Source organism: Rana temporaria, chromosome 2, assembly GCF_905171775.1.
Source record: "Rana temporaria chromosome 2, aRanTem1.1, whole genome shotgun sequence".
NCBI classification, from domain to species: domain Eukaryota; kingdom Metazoa; phylum Chordata; class Amphibia; order Anura; family Ranidae; genus Rana; species Rana temporaria.
In genome coordinates this window covers 47,532,004-47,549,203 of record NC_053490.1, presented here as the reverse complement: position 1 = coordinate 47,549,203, position 17,200 = coordinate 47,532,004, and the positions used below count along the sequence as shown (strand labels likewise).

At 44.0% G+C, this 17,200-nt stretch overlaps 1 protein-coding gene across 2 annotated transcripts in view; it reads right to left on the bottom strand.

Moving 5' to 3' along the window:
• Positions 1-501: 501 nt before the first annotated feature.
• Positions 502-17,200, bottom strand: part of LOC120928999 (zona pellucida sperm-binding protein 4-like) — a 51,874-nt gene continuing 35,175 nt past the window's right edge. For both annotated transcript variants that reach the window (XM_040340163.1, XM_040340164.1), the window contains 6 exons: positions 16,925-17,052; positions 15,345-15,534; positions 9,349-9,496; positions 7,103-7,175; positions 4,085-4,189; positions 502-985 (listed from right to left, as the gene is read on the bottom strand). In XM_040340163.1, the coding sequence (XP_040196097.1) occupies positions 774-985; positions 4,085-4,189; positions 7,103-7,175; positions 9,349-9,496; positions 15,345-15,534; positions 16,925-17,052 (856 nt within the window). In that variant the 3' untranslated portion in view covers positions 502-773. The remainder of the gene's footprint in view (positions 986-4,084; positions 4,190-7,102; positions 7,176-9,348; positions 9,497-15,344; positions 15,535-16,924; positions 17,053-17,200) is intronic.

The following is a 17,200-nucleotide window of genomic DNA, read 5'->3' as shown; positions in this document are numbered from 1 at the left end:
TCATATGCTGATCACCATATCCTGTGGCAGAGGATTGTTCAACTGTTTAGTGTTATCACCAAGTCTGTGGCAAAGACTTTTGTCTCCGGGATCTCAAGTTCCTCAGTGATCTGCACAAGGTATCTGAACTTCCTCCAACTCTCCATCCCTCTATTTCGGCAAGTTGTTTAATAAAAAGCATTGGAAAGACTAAGTGATTGATGCGCACATCTTTTCCGACATTTGCTAATCATAGACTCCAAGTTTGGAATATGGTGAACTGCGGGGTAGCGGCAGGACCCAAAATAACTCAGCAGCTCCTACGGGGTTAGTGCTACACATTTTTCATATCTTGGATATGCTCAGCAAGAATATTTATTGACACACAACATGACTGAATAAATTCATATTTATTTCATACAGTTTTACAGGCAAAACATTAGCTTTAAATATTGGTTACACTCCATTTTCCCTGCTCTATAACTAAAGTTTGTGGCCACACACCATATATTTTTTTTTTTAATCATATGGACTAGGCTTATACATTTCATGGAAAAAAAGCTGGGTTGGCAAACACTAAACCACACAGAAAAATGTGATAGGTGGGTCAGCCTGCTGACACCCTGAAGGCGTCATTCTAGATCAGCGACTCGCTTCAAATTATTAAATGACAAGACTGACCAAATATACAAAAAGATCACTCATTTCTAGGATGACAGGATCCCATTTTCCAGCACCTTTCCACGGCACAAATCAAAAGCCACTGGCTTCAAAAAACAAAACCACACAACACTTTATTTCATGACATTACTGGATACAGATCTGATATGCATTGGTGTTTTCTTCTCAGAGGAAGGTTTGCTGATGAGCAAAGACCTAGATTTTCTCTGTCTGTTAAAGGCCCAGGTAGAAAGAGTCAAGAGCAAAACTCCCAACATCCCCAATGTCACCAACGCAATGTTTATCTGATCCTGTGGCAGGGACAGTCTTTGGACTCCATAGGCTTCTAAAAAAAAAAAAAAAAAAAAAAAAAAATTGGTGAATTATACAACCATATGAATTGTCACTTCTGGTCTACATCATATATGGTTTATTAAAGTTGACAATTACAAAAAATAAAAAATTCCAGCACCAGGGACATAACACGCTTCTAATGAAATGTAACCCATGTCCTGCTGATTGCTCTAAAAATGACAGATCCGCCACACTGCAGTGAACTGGCTTTGCATGGGTTTACCATGCCCACTAATGGTGAATGATCTTGCAGTTTGATGCTCGTCCATTCGCAAACTGTTTTCATACAATGCAAAGTTTTCTATGAATGGAGGAAAGGCGGATGAATGACATGTCCCCCCGCGCCCCCCCACTGCAGTCACAGGGAAACTAACAATGGGAGTGCTTACAAGGGTCAACTTTAGTCATGTTAATTGTTGGAATTTTTAAATGTATACTTAAAACTATTAGCTGGATTCACGTAGGGCGGCATATTTTTGAGCCAGCGTATCGTATTTACGCTACGCCGCCGTAAGTCAGAGAGGCAAGTGCTGTATTCACAAAGCACTTGCCTCCTAAGTTACAGCGGCGTAGCGTAAATAGGCCGGCGTTAGCGCGCCCAATTCAAATTGTGAAGGTGGGCGTGTTTTATGTAAATAAACCATGACCCGACGTGATTGACGGCATGCGCCGTCCGTGGAATATCCCAGTGTGCATTGCTCTAAAGTACGCCGCAAGGACTTATTGATTTCGACGTGAACGTAAATTACGTCCAGCCCCATTCACGGACGACTTACGCAAACAACGTAAAATTTTCAAAATTCGATGCGGGAACGACATCCATATTTAACATTGGCTAGGCCAGCTATTTGTTCGCCTTACGTAAACGGCGTATCTTTACTGCAACGGGCAAGCGTACGTTCGTGAATAGGCGTATCTCGCAGATTTACGCATTCTAGGCGTAAATCAGCGTTCACGTCCCTAGTGGCCGGCGGAACTAGACAGCTAAGATACGACGGCGCAGGCAGTCGTATCTTAGCTACATTTAGGTGTAACTCAATTTGAGAATACACTTAAATGTACGACGGCTTAGATTCAGAGTTACGACGGCGTATCTACTGATACGCCGGCTTAACTCTTTGTGAATCTAGCTATATATGTTTAATAGTCACCATGATGCATGTTACAATCAATTCCGAATTTATGTGATGAGGATTTAATCCATCCAATCAGGCAGGCCCTTGCCCTGCATAGTTGCTGGAAAATATTAAAGCGGAGGTTCACCCATGGAGAACACATTTTCCCCTTCGATTAATGCTCGTTTTGTCTAGGGGAATCGGCTAGTTGTTTTAAAATATGATCCGTACTTAGCGTTTACGAGATGCATCTTCTCCGTCGCTTCCGGGTATGGGCTGCGGGACTGGGCGTTCCTTCTTGATTGACCGTCTTCCGAGAGGCTTCCGACGGTCGCATCCATCGCGTCACGATTTTCCGAAAGAAGCCGAACGTCGGTGCGCAGGCGCAGTATAGAGCCGCACCGACGTTCGGCTTCTTTCGGCTACTAGTGACGTGATGGATGCGACCATCGGAAGCCTCTCGGAAGACTGTCAATCAAGAAGGAACGCCCTCTCCCGAAGACCCATACCCGGAAGCGACGGAGAAGATGCATCTCGAAAACGGGTAAGTACTGCTCATATTTTAAAACAAATAGCCGATTCCCCTAGACACAACGAGCATCCAGCTATGGGGAAAAGAGGAAAAAAAACACAAATGGGTGAACTCCCGCTTTAAGGGGACTGTGAAATCAGATTGTAAACTTCAAGGAGCTGCCTGCACTCAGCAACTGGCTGCTCAAACTGCTTCCCATAGTCCCAGATGGAGTCCTATTCATGGACTGCAAGTCTCAGCACCCACATGAATGAATACACCGTCTTACAGGTGACAATGCGGGTCAGATTTCACCAACTTTTGAACAGTTGTCACCCTGGGAAATACAATGGAATCCTTGGGTACAAGATGCAATAAAGCAAAATAAAAAGGTAGGATGCAAAACCAAGTACATCTGTGATACTAGTAACAGACTACATCATATGATTTTTGATTTTGAACACAAAGTTCTGTGCAAATGTTTTAGGCAAGTGGAAAAAAAAATGCTTTCACAAATAGAAAAGGGTAAATTTTTAGCAATTAAAAAATGTAAATAAAAATTAACAGAAAATAAATCCAAATCAATATTTTGTGTGACAACCTGCAAACAAGCATCAATTCTTCTAGGTATACTTGCACACGGTTTTTGGAGGGGCTCAACAGATTGAAGGATCTGAGGCAGCCCACAACCCATCTCTTCATATGATCCCAGACAGACTATATTGAGATCAGGGCTCTGTGGGAGTCAAACCGTCACTGGTTAAGTATCTGCCAATATTTCATAGCATTAACACCCCATTGATGGGGTGACCACATTTCCAAACTACTATTCAGGGACACCCCCCTTCCCAAAAATCAGCTTGTGCTGTAACGAATCACAGCAAAGTGATTGGACACAAGAGGCGGGATTTAGGATTTCTCCAATCACAAGCAGGGGGCGGGATTGTGCTCCCCCAGGCATTCCCGGCAAGGACAAGTACTGTCAGTGAGTAAAGCGGTGATGTGGCAGCCTTTTTTGGGGGCATCAGATTGGCCCGGGGGGTGGCTGTGTCAGTTTTATTCTGGGACACTGTATTGTCCTGGGACAGATCTGCAAAATGTGGGACTGTCCCGGGCAATCCGGGACACGTGGTCACCCTACCCATTGATCCCTGACCAAATCTCCAACTCCATTTGCAGAAATGCAGCCCTAAACTTGCAAGAACCTCCACCATGCCTCACTGATGCCTGCAGATACTCATCTGAAGAATTGATACAGTCCTGAAGCCAAAGAGTGGTCACATCAAACATGGATTTGGATTTCTCTCATTCCTTTACTTTCCATTGTTATTTCTGAAAGCATTCTTACTTTAAAAATTTACAGCATTTTTTCACACAACACTGTAGATACACTATAAAAAAGGCATCAGATTGGGACAACCATACCCAGTTACTAAACACAGTGTGAAATCCTTTACTCACTTACTTGGATCTTTTTGCATATTTTGCAGGAAGCCCTCAAAGTACACAGGGATATTCAAGGAGACCAAAACAGTTTTACTATTATCCATGAGGATGTTTGACCTTTTCCCTGTAAAATGAAGAGTAATCAATAAAAAAAAAAAGTAAAAAAAGTTAACATGTTGTGGAAATTTTATGAAGATGTATTTAGTATGCATTGTCATAGTGTCGCCCAGTGTTAGTACTTCCGCAGGCCGCTCTAAAGAGCTGACTGGGGCAGACCGACGCTGGTCAAGTCCCGTCTGGTAGTGGAAAACTTCTAAAGGTTGGAGAGAGGAGTTTGCAGAGTTGGGATATGTCCGCCAGCAAAAGGGCCCCTATGCATTGCACAGACATTCATCTGGGGGGGGGGATATGTTCGCTCTGCAAGGACATTAACGGTTATAGGCGGATGTACGCACTTTTCTCTGCGGTGTCTGATCAGCACAGATTCATAGCGTAAACCTGCAGATAGCCTCCCATCCACAAGGAACGGTAGTACAATCCGGGTATGCGTTGTTCTCTGGAACAACACAGAATGACAGGAAGAAGGGGCAGTCTAGTCCCCCTTTTTCCTCATGGGAGAGCGAGGGGGGCAGTTTCAGGTCTCCCCTGGGGTTTTTTTTTCTAGGTCTCCTGTGAGGGTATCTGGGTGTTTGGCCTTTTGGTGACCTTTCCTGGGGTCCGAGTAGAAAGCCCGGGAAAGGTCAGTTCAGACTAGCTCACTTGGCCTTTAGGTGACCTCTCCTGGGGCAATTTTGGCGGGCTTCTTGGCCTTTGGGTGACCTTTCCTGGGTTCTGGATAGAAAGCCCGGGAAAGGTCAGTTCAAACCGGTCAGAACCAGCAAGTTTTCAGCCCGTTTTAGGCTATTTAAAGCGGGTTCCGTCAGCCCAGGCTCATTCGCCTCAGAAGACTTAGGAGCTGTGGTGTTCTTCACCCCCTTTTTTTTATTTTATTACATATCTTTGTCGCGGTTGTTTCTTATGTGGTGGTGTCACCTTTGCCTTAAAAAAATAAAAATGTTTTCAACAGCAAAGGGGGACTAGCTTTGTATTTCATATTTATTACTTTATATATGAAGAAAATATGATTATTTAATAGTTTGGTACAATTGTTCTAGCTGGGTAGTGTGTTGGCAGCCTGAGCCGTAGTGGCTAGGTTAGCTTTAATGCTCATTTGTATGCTTATTTATTCTTGTATTTTGTTGATATTATTTATCACAATATTTTGAAACCAATATTAAATAACCGCGGCCTTTAACATCCAACAGTAGTCTGCGGTCTTTTATTTTATTTATTTTATTAGAGTATTAAGGGTATTTCCCGTCTGCTGTCCCATAAGGATTCCTATGAGCGGAAATACGGGAGTCTTTGGGTTGTTATGGTCAGAGACGGAGTCCATGTTTGAAAGCCATGCAGCTTCTTTTGTTTTGCTTCCAGGTACAGGGGACAGGAAAAACATGATTGCACCCAGTCTCTGCTCAGACACGTCCACAGGATTCCTTTAGCCATTATTCATTGTTTGTATTAACTCATCCTGTTGTAAAGATGTTTTGTGTGGAGGTCATATCCTGTGATGTCACTTCCCATGGAGGAAGCGATTGGCTGCTGGAGCCATCACTTTCAGTTTGTCAAATGCTTTTGTGATTTACAAACAAAAAGCCAAGCACACTGGCCACTGGGGCAGTCATGCTGATGGAACTGAGAACGCAAGCTATGGTTATGTCTGTTTACTTGGGGATATAAGGGAAATGGAATGATGGGTAAGAGGCATTATATCATTAGACGAAAAGTGTGCTTATTAGCACAGGAGATATGGTGTGTGCATAGTGTACAGCCAAATTTCCCTGACACTCACAAGCAGGGAATGACATGACAATACTTTGCAAAAGAAGGAAACCCAAAAATACAAAGACACACACACACACACACACACACACACACACACACACACGTAACTGCTATGAAAGGAATACATAAACATGCTTTGGCTGTTATACTTGTAAGCAGCTGTCAGCGATAGGGCAGTCTAGTGCTGCAAGAGCAAGTGGTAAAGTAATCATATGTGTTCATACTGCAGTCAAACTGTTATGACCATTTTTGGGCGGTTTCTTTTTATAGTAAAGCTTAGGCTTGTTTTTAGGCAGAACAAGTGTGGATGTAGATATGGACAGAGACCCTGCTTGTGAGGGAGAGAGAGGAGAAGCCAGGGAGAGTGTTCCGGCCTGTGAGGGATAGTTTAGGGGTCCTACGGAGTCCTGCAGTGGTAACCTTGGTCGGATGAAAGACTCCCAGCTGCTACGGGTAATGTGTTTCCAGCCTCTTCCAATAAGCATTGTGAACTGGTGTATATAATATACCATTAAGTGGGAAGTGCCTGTGATACTCAGAAAGCCACATCGCTTAGAACTACAGTATCTGTACTGCATATATGTGCCTCCATGCCTGGAGAGGAATCATTTGCCGTTTGATTGTAAAGACTGTTACTGCTACCGCTTCTCGGTAATAAACGTTACCTTGTTCAAAGAACTTTACGTGTGTCTCCCTCAGTGAATCGCCGCACCCCTCACCCCGCTTACATACTAATCCATTAGATTCTTTCCTGCTTAGCGGCAGCTTGCATTTGCAGAAGGGTTGAGCAATATTTGCTCAGAATTTTTTTTTTCAAAACCACATTTTTATTTCTGCAATGTGTAGTAGCTCATTCGGACAGATCTCAAGCACAGTTTTATTCAGGAGGCAGGGTTGAGGTACAGCACCACCTAAAGGTGGGATCTGAGGTAAAACATAAAATTATGCATTAGCAAAAAATATTCTCCACGCTGTAGGGAGTTCCCCTTCCATTTGGGTGACAAGAGCTTGTATAGAAGCTTTCCAAATCTGGTCCCCCAATGCTGTTCTAGCAGCTCTCCAATACCAAGAACACAATCTGAATTTTCTTCAAGATTTGGAATCTTTGGGTCAAATGTAATAGTAACAAAATTTGGAATAAGTAAAAACTTACTTCTAGAACATGTTGATGTGCAGGTCTCTTCAAGGCTGGGCATACATGCTGAAACACTGCAGTGTATATACACCTGGAACAGTCAAATATGCAGTGAAGATCATTGCTGTAGGGAAGTACTGTAGTAATAAGACTTTCAACAAGCTCTAGACATCACAAGCAGCACAAATACTGAAGGCAGAGGATTTTCACATACCACATCCCCAAACAAATGGAATTTTAAAAGCGCATCTACCCCCAAAGCTTTGGATGTAAAGGCTGCATTCGTTACCCCCCCCCCCCCCCCCCCCATTTTTTTTTATAACCTGCTGATTCTACTGGCAACTTCCAGCCAGTCATAGTAGGACAACACTCCCTAAACCTTTCATTTCAGGGCATGGGCACAAAACAGAGCCAGAGAACCCTGCCCTTCTATTGTCCATAATGAAGGGGCGTGGTTCTGTTGTCCTTTAAACCAGTGGTTCTCAACCTTGTCCTCAAGTACCCACAATAGGCCATGTTTGCAGGTTTTCCTTCATTTTTCACAGGTGCTTTAAATCATGGCATTTTGGACAGCCATTTTATCTGAGAGAAATTCCCAAAACATGGCCCGTTAGGGGGGGGGGGGGTACTTCACAGGGTTTAGAACCAGCTAAAAACAATGCAAACAATAATGTAGTGCAGTATAATAAGTGATAAGCTCACAAGAGTTAAATTAAAGGAGTTGTAAAGGAATTTTTTTTTCACCTTAATGCAATCTATGCATTAGGGTGAAAAAACATCTGCTGCTGCTGCCGCCCCGAGCCCCAGTTATACTTACCTGACCCCTCGAAAGTCCCACACGGTCCCGATATCCTCTTCGCCGCTCAGCCTGGCCGCTGATTGGCTAGGGCGGATGGATTGAGAGCAGCGCAGCCATTGGCTGGCGCTGCTGTCAATCACATCCAGTGACACGGCGCGCAGAGGGACAGGGCCGAGAGATAGTGTGCGCTCGCTGTATCATGGGGGCGCGCCCGTAATTAGTGACCACCATGCGAGCTCTCGCATGACTGTGGTTACCAATTGCGGGGAGAACCAGAGACAGCCGCCGAGGGACCCCAGAAGACATGGAGGCAACTGCACAGTGGAGGCAAGTATAACATGTTTGTAATTTAAAAAAAAAAAAAATTTCCTTTAGTGACCCTTTAAAGTGGAGGTTAACCCTTTAAAAAAAAAAAAAAAAAAAAGAGTCGAGCCATCCTACCGACAGAATGCCGTTTATTTTTTTCCTCAGCACGTACCTCATCCTGATTTTCACCTCACGGCAATCCCGTGGGAGTGGGCGTTCCCAAGCACTGCCTGTGATTGACATGCTTCTGAACGGCGCATACTGCGCGTCACAGGTTGCCGACGGCCGTCAGTGCGCAGGCGCCGTATAGAGCCACACCGACGTTCGGGTTTTTTCGGCAACCTGTGACGCGCAGTATGCGCCGTTCGGAAGCCTGTCAATCACAGGCAGTGCTTGGGAACGCCCACTCCCGCGGGATTGCTGTGAGGTGAAAATCAGGATAACGAGGTATGTGCTGAGAAAAAAAAAAAACGGCATTCTGTTGGTAGGATGGCTCGACTCCGTGTGATGTCAGAATTTTTTTTGAGGGTGAACCTCCACTTTAAGTATTTTTTTTTTTTGTTTAACACAAATGAGCAGGACCCTCCGATTTCTCCTGTATTGAATAGTGTAACTGTACGCCCTCATGTTGTAAAGCGCCACACAAACTGTTGGCGCTATAATTTTTTTTTATCTATCTATCTAAAAACACCTCATAGCTAGTTTGATAAAAAAAAAAAAAAAAAAGAGAACATCATTCATTTCTGGAGTGCTACATCATGTGATGCTGTTCCTTACATCAATAAACTAGCCATGATGTGATAACCCTTTGGTGTGCATAATATTTATTTTTTCATGTTTGTGGAAGCATCAAGGACTGCCTGGAGACACGATGATCTCCCCTGTGCCATCTGGAAGTGTTCGGAGCTTTGGCCAAGTATTTTAAGGTGGTCTATTTTCAAAATCGCTCAAAAAGACATTTGCACTGGTGGGGCAGGGGGCTTGTAAAAAATCAGACCTTTCCTTTGAAATTGAAGGCCTGCTTTAACAATAAATAAAATAGCCACCACATGGAGAAGATGCATCTGCACCTATAGGATTGGACCCAGTATGCATTGTGAATTTTGGCCTTGCCTATACAGCATCCCAATCTCAAGACAAAGCCCATAGCTCGGCCTACCTGTCCTCCAAGGGGTTGACCAGTGTTCTTATCCACAAAGATAAAGGTCTTCAGACTGAAGCGGGAGTAGTGGGTCGGGAACATAATTGTTGAGGTGCCATCAATTGGCATCAGCTCAGAGATGTAATTGTCACCAGGGAATGGGCATCTGCAATTACATAAAGCTGCTTATAACAAACAGGTAAAGCACACACACACACACACACACACACACACACACACACACACACACACACACACACTCTACCCCCGGAGGAGCTGCTGGATTTTTGGGCGGCGTATTACCTCTTGGCTCCTCGGAATTCCTAGGGGTGAATGATCAGTGTTGCCAACCGTCCGTATATTAAAAACGGACAGCCCGTAAATTAAACCCCCTTTTCGGTCTGTCTAAGTCAGTTATGGGCATCGGGTGCCCGTAAAAAAGATGGCCGCGAGCCGACCAAGCAACTGCACATGCGCCGTTCCGAAGCCGGCCAGGCTCGGGAAAGCTTTTCATATACGTTCGACGCATGCACAGTAATGCAAATATTGATATTTGCACGGTTTAGCACAAAAAAAAAGTGGATTTGGCAGTAAACGTGTAAAAAAATTGGTGCCGTCCGTAAATTGTCGTTCTGCTAGTAAATTTCACTTCCGGGGGTTGGCAGCACTGAATGATGCGTATTGCATATAGAAGTAAAAAAGACTGTCCACGACAGGTGCTCTTTATTACCCAGCCGGGTAAAAACAGTAAAATTATGGTGAGGAAAGTAAAGTTGAACAATGGAGAATAGCAGATTCAGGCGTGATAATAGGAAACAGTCCTGCTCCCAAGCGTAACACTTCTATGCGCCACTCCCACCGGAGTGGGTTTAGTGTACCCGGACAGGCCTCTCACTGACCTGGCAGCCGGAGTATCACTCGGACAATTGTAGGATGAAGTCTCTGCCACAGCCCCCCTCGGTGAGCCTCAGAAAGACTCCTCTGCCACAGGCCCTCTGGATTGAATTCTTGGAGATATCCATCCTTAGGCGAGTTACGCCTGGATCTTCTTAAACTTGTCGCCCAGGTACCGACTGACAGGTGATAAATCCCTCAGAGTCCGGCTACCTCGATCCCCGGTGGTTTGTCCAGGCCCTTTTAGACCGCCAGCCTCTCAATGGTGCTTCTCAGACTGACTCCCCACCTAACAGCAGTACAGCTTGGGATCTTCAAAGGTGGGAACCCAGTCACTCACTGGATTCCCATCACTGTTCAGATGCTCCGGGCCCACATGGTCCTGGAACACCGGGTGGCACGCACGCCCGCCCCGGTAGGCCATAACGCCAGGGCGCCGTGATGTGGCCACCCTAAAAAGGTGGGTGCCACACTGGACGAAGACCTAGAACCAATGGCGTCTGCCTCATAAATACCCCTCCCCAGCATGCACAGCAAGGACAAACCCTCCTGATTGGCTGCTGGGAAAGAGCACCCAAACCTTGTCTCCACTGCTGCCACCTGCAGTACCGGGGCTGGAAGAACACCCCAGCACAACAGAATAAGCCCACAGCCAATGCTGAGACAGAGACCCTGTTTGCACTAACAATCTTTATCAGAGTTTAACTATACTCTGATCTACCTTTAAAAATTTAACTAGCACCGGTACCATAAAGTACACAGGCACCATAATATATATATGTAGCGCCTGTGTACTTTTCGTACAGGTGCTATATTAAATTTAGTGGGGGAATGAGAGTTATGTTGCTTCTCATTCATTGATTGATTTGTTAAATTTGGCTGTCGCCAATTCTGGATTGTCCTGTGGGTCAGTCTGTACTCCAGAGATGCAGTTTCATCTCTGGACGGCAGGTGGCACCATAGGGGTCCAAACAGAGCCGCTTCTTCCCAGCAGCCAATTGGAGGAGTTTAACCTCGCGGGGCATGCTGGGGAGGGGTACTTCTGTGGCGGAGGCCATTGTTCGGGGTTCTTCGCGGGTTCCTGGTGCGGCACCCACCTTTAGGGTGTGCGCACATCACGGGCCCCACCACTATGGCCTACCAGGCCAGGGTCACGTGCTACGCGGAGTTCCTGGCTCTGGGCTCTCATAGCCGGGAGCAACTGATGCTGCCAGGGGACCCCAGTGACTTACTGGGTTCCCACTTCTATTGAGAACATCCCAAGCTGGGTGCTGTTCGGTGGGGGATCGGTCTGAGAAGAACCCGGAGGCAGGTGATCCAATAGGGCTTGAACAAACCAACGATCGGGGATCTGGGCACCGGACACTGACAGGTTGCATTCAGACTGTCAGTCGGTGACCCCAGGAGACATACTAGGAGGATTCGCTCTACCTTTCAAGCACTAGACCTGTGGCAGAGGTCCCATCTCAACATCTTAATTCAATTAGAGCCAAGTCTGTGGTAGAGACTTGTTCCTTCCCAGAAGTTCTAAGTGGCGCTCTGGCTGCCAGACCTGTGAGAGAGGCCTGTTCAGGGGCACTTTACCCACTCCGGCTAGAGTGGCGACGAGACGAATACAATTATAGAAGGCAGGACTGCTTTCTCTATCCATTGCCTGATTCTGCGAAGTTGTTCTTCCTTCAAACTATCCTGTCTACTTCAAGTTGACATGTTGGTCGCGTTTGACCAGGAAATAAAGCATTTGAAAACGTCAACCAACGGTCTGGACATTCTATTACTGCTCTCATCACTACCATCACCCCTAGACACAACATAGAGGCAACTTAAATACGCCGATCCCAAATCTAAACAGCGGCTCCTTCAGGGGTAGCGAGATATAGATAGATATATATATATATATATATATATATATATATATATATATATATATATATATATATATATATATATATATATATATATATATATATATATATATATATATATATATATATATATATATATATATATATAGCGCTCACCCCCAAAGGAGCCGCTGTTTAGTTTGGGATCTAAACTCTCTGGCTCAGCTCACCCCTGTTTAATTACCTTGAACCCGCCCTTGACACATCCAAAAAGAGAAAATACCCTGGTGGTGGGATATTGTGACCCCAGCTGAGCTGAAGTCACAATAGCAGGCACACCATATGCAAGGACTATGCAACAATAGATTACCTGCTATGAGGAACGGCTCCTTCAGGCAAGAAAAAAAATATATACTCCACACAGTGAATATAATTGAAAATAAAGGTGTGTTTACTTATATAGAAAAGTCAGAAGCAGCAGGCATAGGGTTTCAATGCAAACACAATCAATAATAACTCAGTCTAGTTAGCAAGGGCCCTTGCAAGAATCAGACTTCAGTGTGGATAAATAGAATATTCTAAACCTAAGAATGGTACCATTCGTCTAAACTTAAAGTCAGTTCTATGCTCGTGAGCGCCCCTAGTGGGCAGTCCTGTAGATTAATCGATAATCACGTGGCGGCCGGTTGGTGCACGTTAAAAATTGTAATCCACGGGTAATAGTTAGAGGAAAGAATCACACAACAGAAGGTCTATGGTGGTAGAATATGGCGTAATGGATAGCCCACCAGCACCGATCACTCCTGTGAAATACTGGAACCATTTAACTAGGCCTTAAAGTTTCAATAGTGGGCCAACGGGTGTCCGTGGCCTGTGAACTGGGCTGGATGTCTATGATAACCAAAAAAGAGTCAGAAAAACCAAGCAGGTGCTCTCTCACCCAACAGGCCGACCCGCCTGATTTCTCCTCAGAAGAAGGGCGCGCTGGCAAGATGTCGCTCCACGAAACTCCGGTTCCCGGACGAGGGTGCTACACCGCTGGGGTTGTCAGCTGGGCTGCCTCTTCAACCTCTGAAAGCACCGGGTAGGGCGAGGGGTCTCGCTTCCGTCTGGATAGCTGGCCTCCCAGTCGATCTAGGCCTAGGCTTCCGGCCTAGCAGCACGGCTGTCCCTGTACACCGCTCCGCACAGGAGAGAAGGCTGGTCCCGAGAGAGCGAAAAAATGCCACTCCCCTCCCTTAAGCAACCTCCTCCACCGGTACGAGTGAAAACGTCACATCCTTCTGGAGGGAAGAGCATTGCAGGAAATGTAGTCTGTTTCTCCGAAGAGTCTGTGTCTCCTGCTACTAGTAGTCCCGCAATGCATAACTTCCTAACAATGTCCGACATTTTTACAAATCTGAAATATAAATCCAGCGGGGATGACCTGTCATGAAACTCTGACAGGGAGGGGCCCGCTATATTATATTATATATATATATATATATATATATATATATATATATATATATATATATATATATATATATATATATATATATATACACATATACACACACATACACACACACACACACACTAGCTGAATACCCGGCGTTGCCCGGTCTTCCTATCTTAACCTTTTGGGGAGGAAAATCATAGTAATATAAATATACACATATTTTATATAAGGGTGTAGGTAAGGGTTAATTTAACTGTCATATATTTTTATTTGGCATATAAGTAATATGTGTAGCAGGTATTATTGAAATATCTCCAGGCGTACAGAAGTTATGTGGGAACATACATTTCCCATTGATTTGCATGGGACTTTAAACAAAAACCCCGACCCTCACAAATGGGGGTAGTTAAGGGATAAATTAACTATCCTATAGTTTAAGTGGACATATAAGTAACATGTGACCAAGTGTTATCGAAATATCTACAGCCGTTTGGAAGTTATGAAGTAACATGCATTTCCCAGAGAGTTGAATGGGACTTTAAAGGAAAACCCCCGACCATGGCAAATGGGGGTGGGTAAGGGTTAAACCACCTATCCTATGTTTGTTGCTGACATATAAGTAACATGTGTGCCAAGTTTCATAATAATATCTTTAGCCGTTTGGACGTGATGCTGGAACATACATACACGTTGAGTTTTATAATATATATATATATATATATATATATATATATATATATATATATATATATATATATATATATATATATATATATATATATATATATATATATATATATATATATATATATATATATATATATATATATATTTTAACCAGTCACAAACTTGGCCAATCATTGCATATGGTGAAACAAATATACACAATTATAAAATAAGGTTTGGTGACGTTAGTGTATCCAAAGCCAATATTACATTTTGTGAGGTTAGAACGTGTCAGGTTTTTATTGCCATCTGCTTTCCAGTCAGGGAGATTCATGCTTTCTGCTAAACACTGTTGCCAGGAATGAAAGTGCAAACTAAAAATAAAATGAACTCTTCTAATTAGGCACTTGTGTCACCTGTCCAAGGTGGCATTTCCTTCCTTTGAGAGAACTTCACATCAGGTATTGTAACAAATACTATACTGGGGAATGTCATTTGCCTATGCTTAGTGTTAAAGGGGAACTCCACCCAAAAGGGAAGTTCCAATTTAAAGGGTTTGTAAAGGAATTTTTTGTTTATCTTAATAGCTTCCTTTACCTTAATGCAGTGCTGTTTTCATGTCCTCATTGTTCGTTTTTGCTCTCAAGTTGCTGTAATTCTTCTCTGATCTCCACACTTCCTGGTTGCCTGTTTCCTGATAACCACAGTACTGGGAGCTTTCTCTCTGTGGTCACTAATCAAGGAGGTGTGATTACTGTGTGTCTAAAACCCCTCAGAACCAATCAGTTTCGTTTTCCAAACCATCACTGCCCTATATTGGCTCTGTACAGCAGAGGCAGGAATAAAATGCAAAAACGAAACTAGAAACCACGGGTACATTATATGATTGATTTTTATCTATTTTTAATCGTTTTTAAAAGGAATCAGTTAACTATTATGTCTCTATACCCTGTAAACAGTCATTTTAGCAACAAAAATAACTCCTTTAAGGCCTCCTCTCCCCACTCCCAGAAATGACACCTAGATGATCCGAGCGGAAAACGGCAGTAGGTAACGGTCTCTCCCTCTCCTTCCCCACAGTCTTCAGCAGCTGCAGATCAAATTTTACAATGGCAGGAGCTTCTCTAAAAGCTAAAATAAAATATAAAGCAATTTGAATTTTCACTTACCCATTAACAAGTATTGGCCACTGTATCTCATACAATGGGTCTGTGGTTGGGGTAGCCCAGCACTGGTGCAGCACAAGGCTAAGGTATGAGTCACTCTTGCCAAGTAACCGAACCTCAGCATACACTGGATCCTGCAGTACCTTTACCACTGGATAGTCCCGGTCTTCATAGTAGTTACTGTACTGTGAATCTGAAGATATAAAAAAATAAAAATTTTGAAACCTAGCTGGGAGCGCAAGATGGGCCAGAAGAGGTAGCAGCAACACACACACACACACACACCCTGTAGCCCAGTAATCTGAGCCCCACTTTGTACAAGCTCTTGCCACCTCAATCCCTCATAATCTAGTTGAAATTTCCTGGATTGCCCCAGAGTAACATTCCAATCCTCAAATTTTTCTAAATTGTGTTTATATGCATATAGGTTTTTAACTCATATTTGGTATGGTTGGTTCCCCTCTATCCTCCAACTCCTCTGCGATTTCACAAGGAGAATCTGAGGCATTTTAATCAACCCCGCTGGTGGCCCTTTCCTCATACATAAGCCCTGGCTTGCCCAGGCCAAGCAAACCAGGGAAGAGACAGCAATTTAATTATTTTAGAAATCCCAAAAATGTTGTGTTCCGTTTTGAGGAGCTTGGTGAGGAACAGCAGGCAGGGGCAAAAAAAATAATAATTATGTCTACAATCATTGGGAGCCCACCCATCTCCAGAAAGGGCTTTGAAACTCAAACACTCACCAGCACCCACCTTCTCATGATACATTCTCTATTCTCTTTACCTCAAATGCAGAAGCCCCCAGATTTAGAATAGGAGGATTTCCCTTGGGCTATGAATATTTTACATCAGACCTCCTTTGATCCCTGGGAGGTGTGGCTGGGGAGAAGTTAAGTGTTTGGGAGGGCCCGTTCAGAGCTCTTTTATGGGGCCTTTGCCCCTGGGAGGAAGCTTGTGTTATTTAAGAGCCGTTATCAGGCCTCAGGATATGCTTGGCTAAGGGCCTACAGGAGCCTGGATTAGGGAGAAATTGCTATGCATGTGCAGAATGGAAAAATGTGTTTAGTTTCTGATGGATCTGTTAGGTCACCTAATTTGTTTATTTGATTTGTTTATCAATTTTCTAATAATGGCCCCACCCCATTGGGACATCAACCAGCATGCCCTAGGCAATAATGTCACCAGTGAATCATTGGGTGGCCCCGCTCCTTAGTTGTTTGGGAACCATCAGACAGTGGGGGCCTTTGTAGGGACCAGAGTTTTTTTTGGGGTCGGCGAGCATCGCGATGAGTGAGATCTCAATCAAAGGGGACTTGTCAAAGTTTCATTCACATGGAGGGGTGAGATCTGCCCCCCCCCCACCTTGATCAGGCTGGGTGTGCAGAGAAGGGTCTAGTATGGATTTTTTTTTTGGGGGGGGGGGACAGTTTTTTTTAGCGTGGGGTTCCCCTTAAAATATATACCAGACCTCCCTGCATCTTTTATTGCCAGAATTTTGTTTGCATTCATCTGTCAGTGGTGAAGCCTGCTGATGAGTTTGTATTTCTAGTTTTAAACATGGGCATATAATAAAAGATTCATACCTACACCAATCCTCATGTCAAACTTCATTGGCCCTTCACTGAATAATGGTGGTGGGGGTGGCAAAGTTATAACTTGTACTTTCAGCGGCAGGAAACCAGTGACTGCAAAACTGCAACGAATCAGCAACCTGTAGGAGGCATTGCACATGATCTAAAACACAATGAAACCTGTATGTATAGCCATTTTGGAAGACTTAAAAAAGGCAACACTTCCAAGAAGAATTTCACAAAAAAAAAAAAAAAGGGGGGGGGGGGAAGGGGAAACCAAAAAACTAA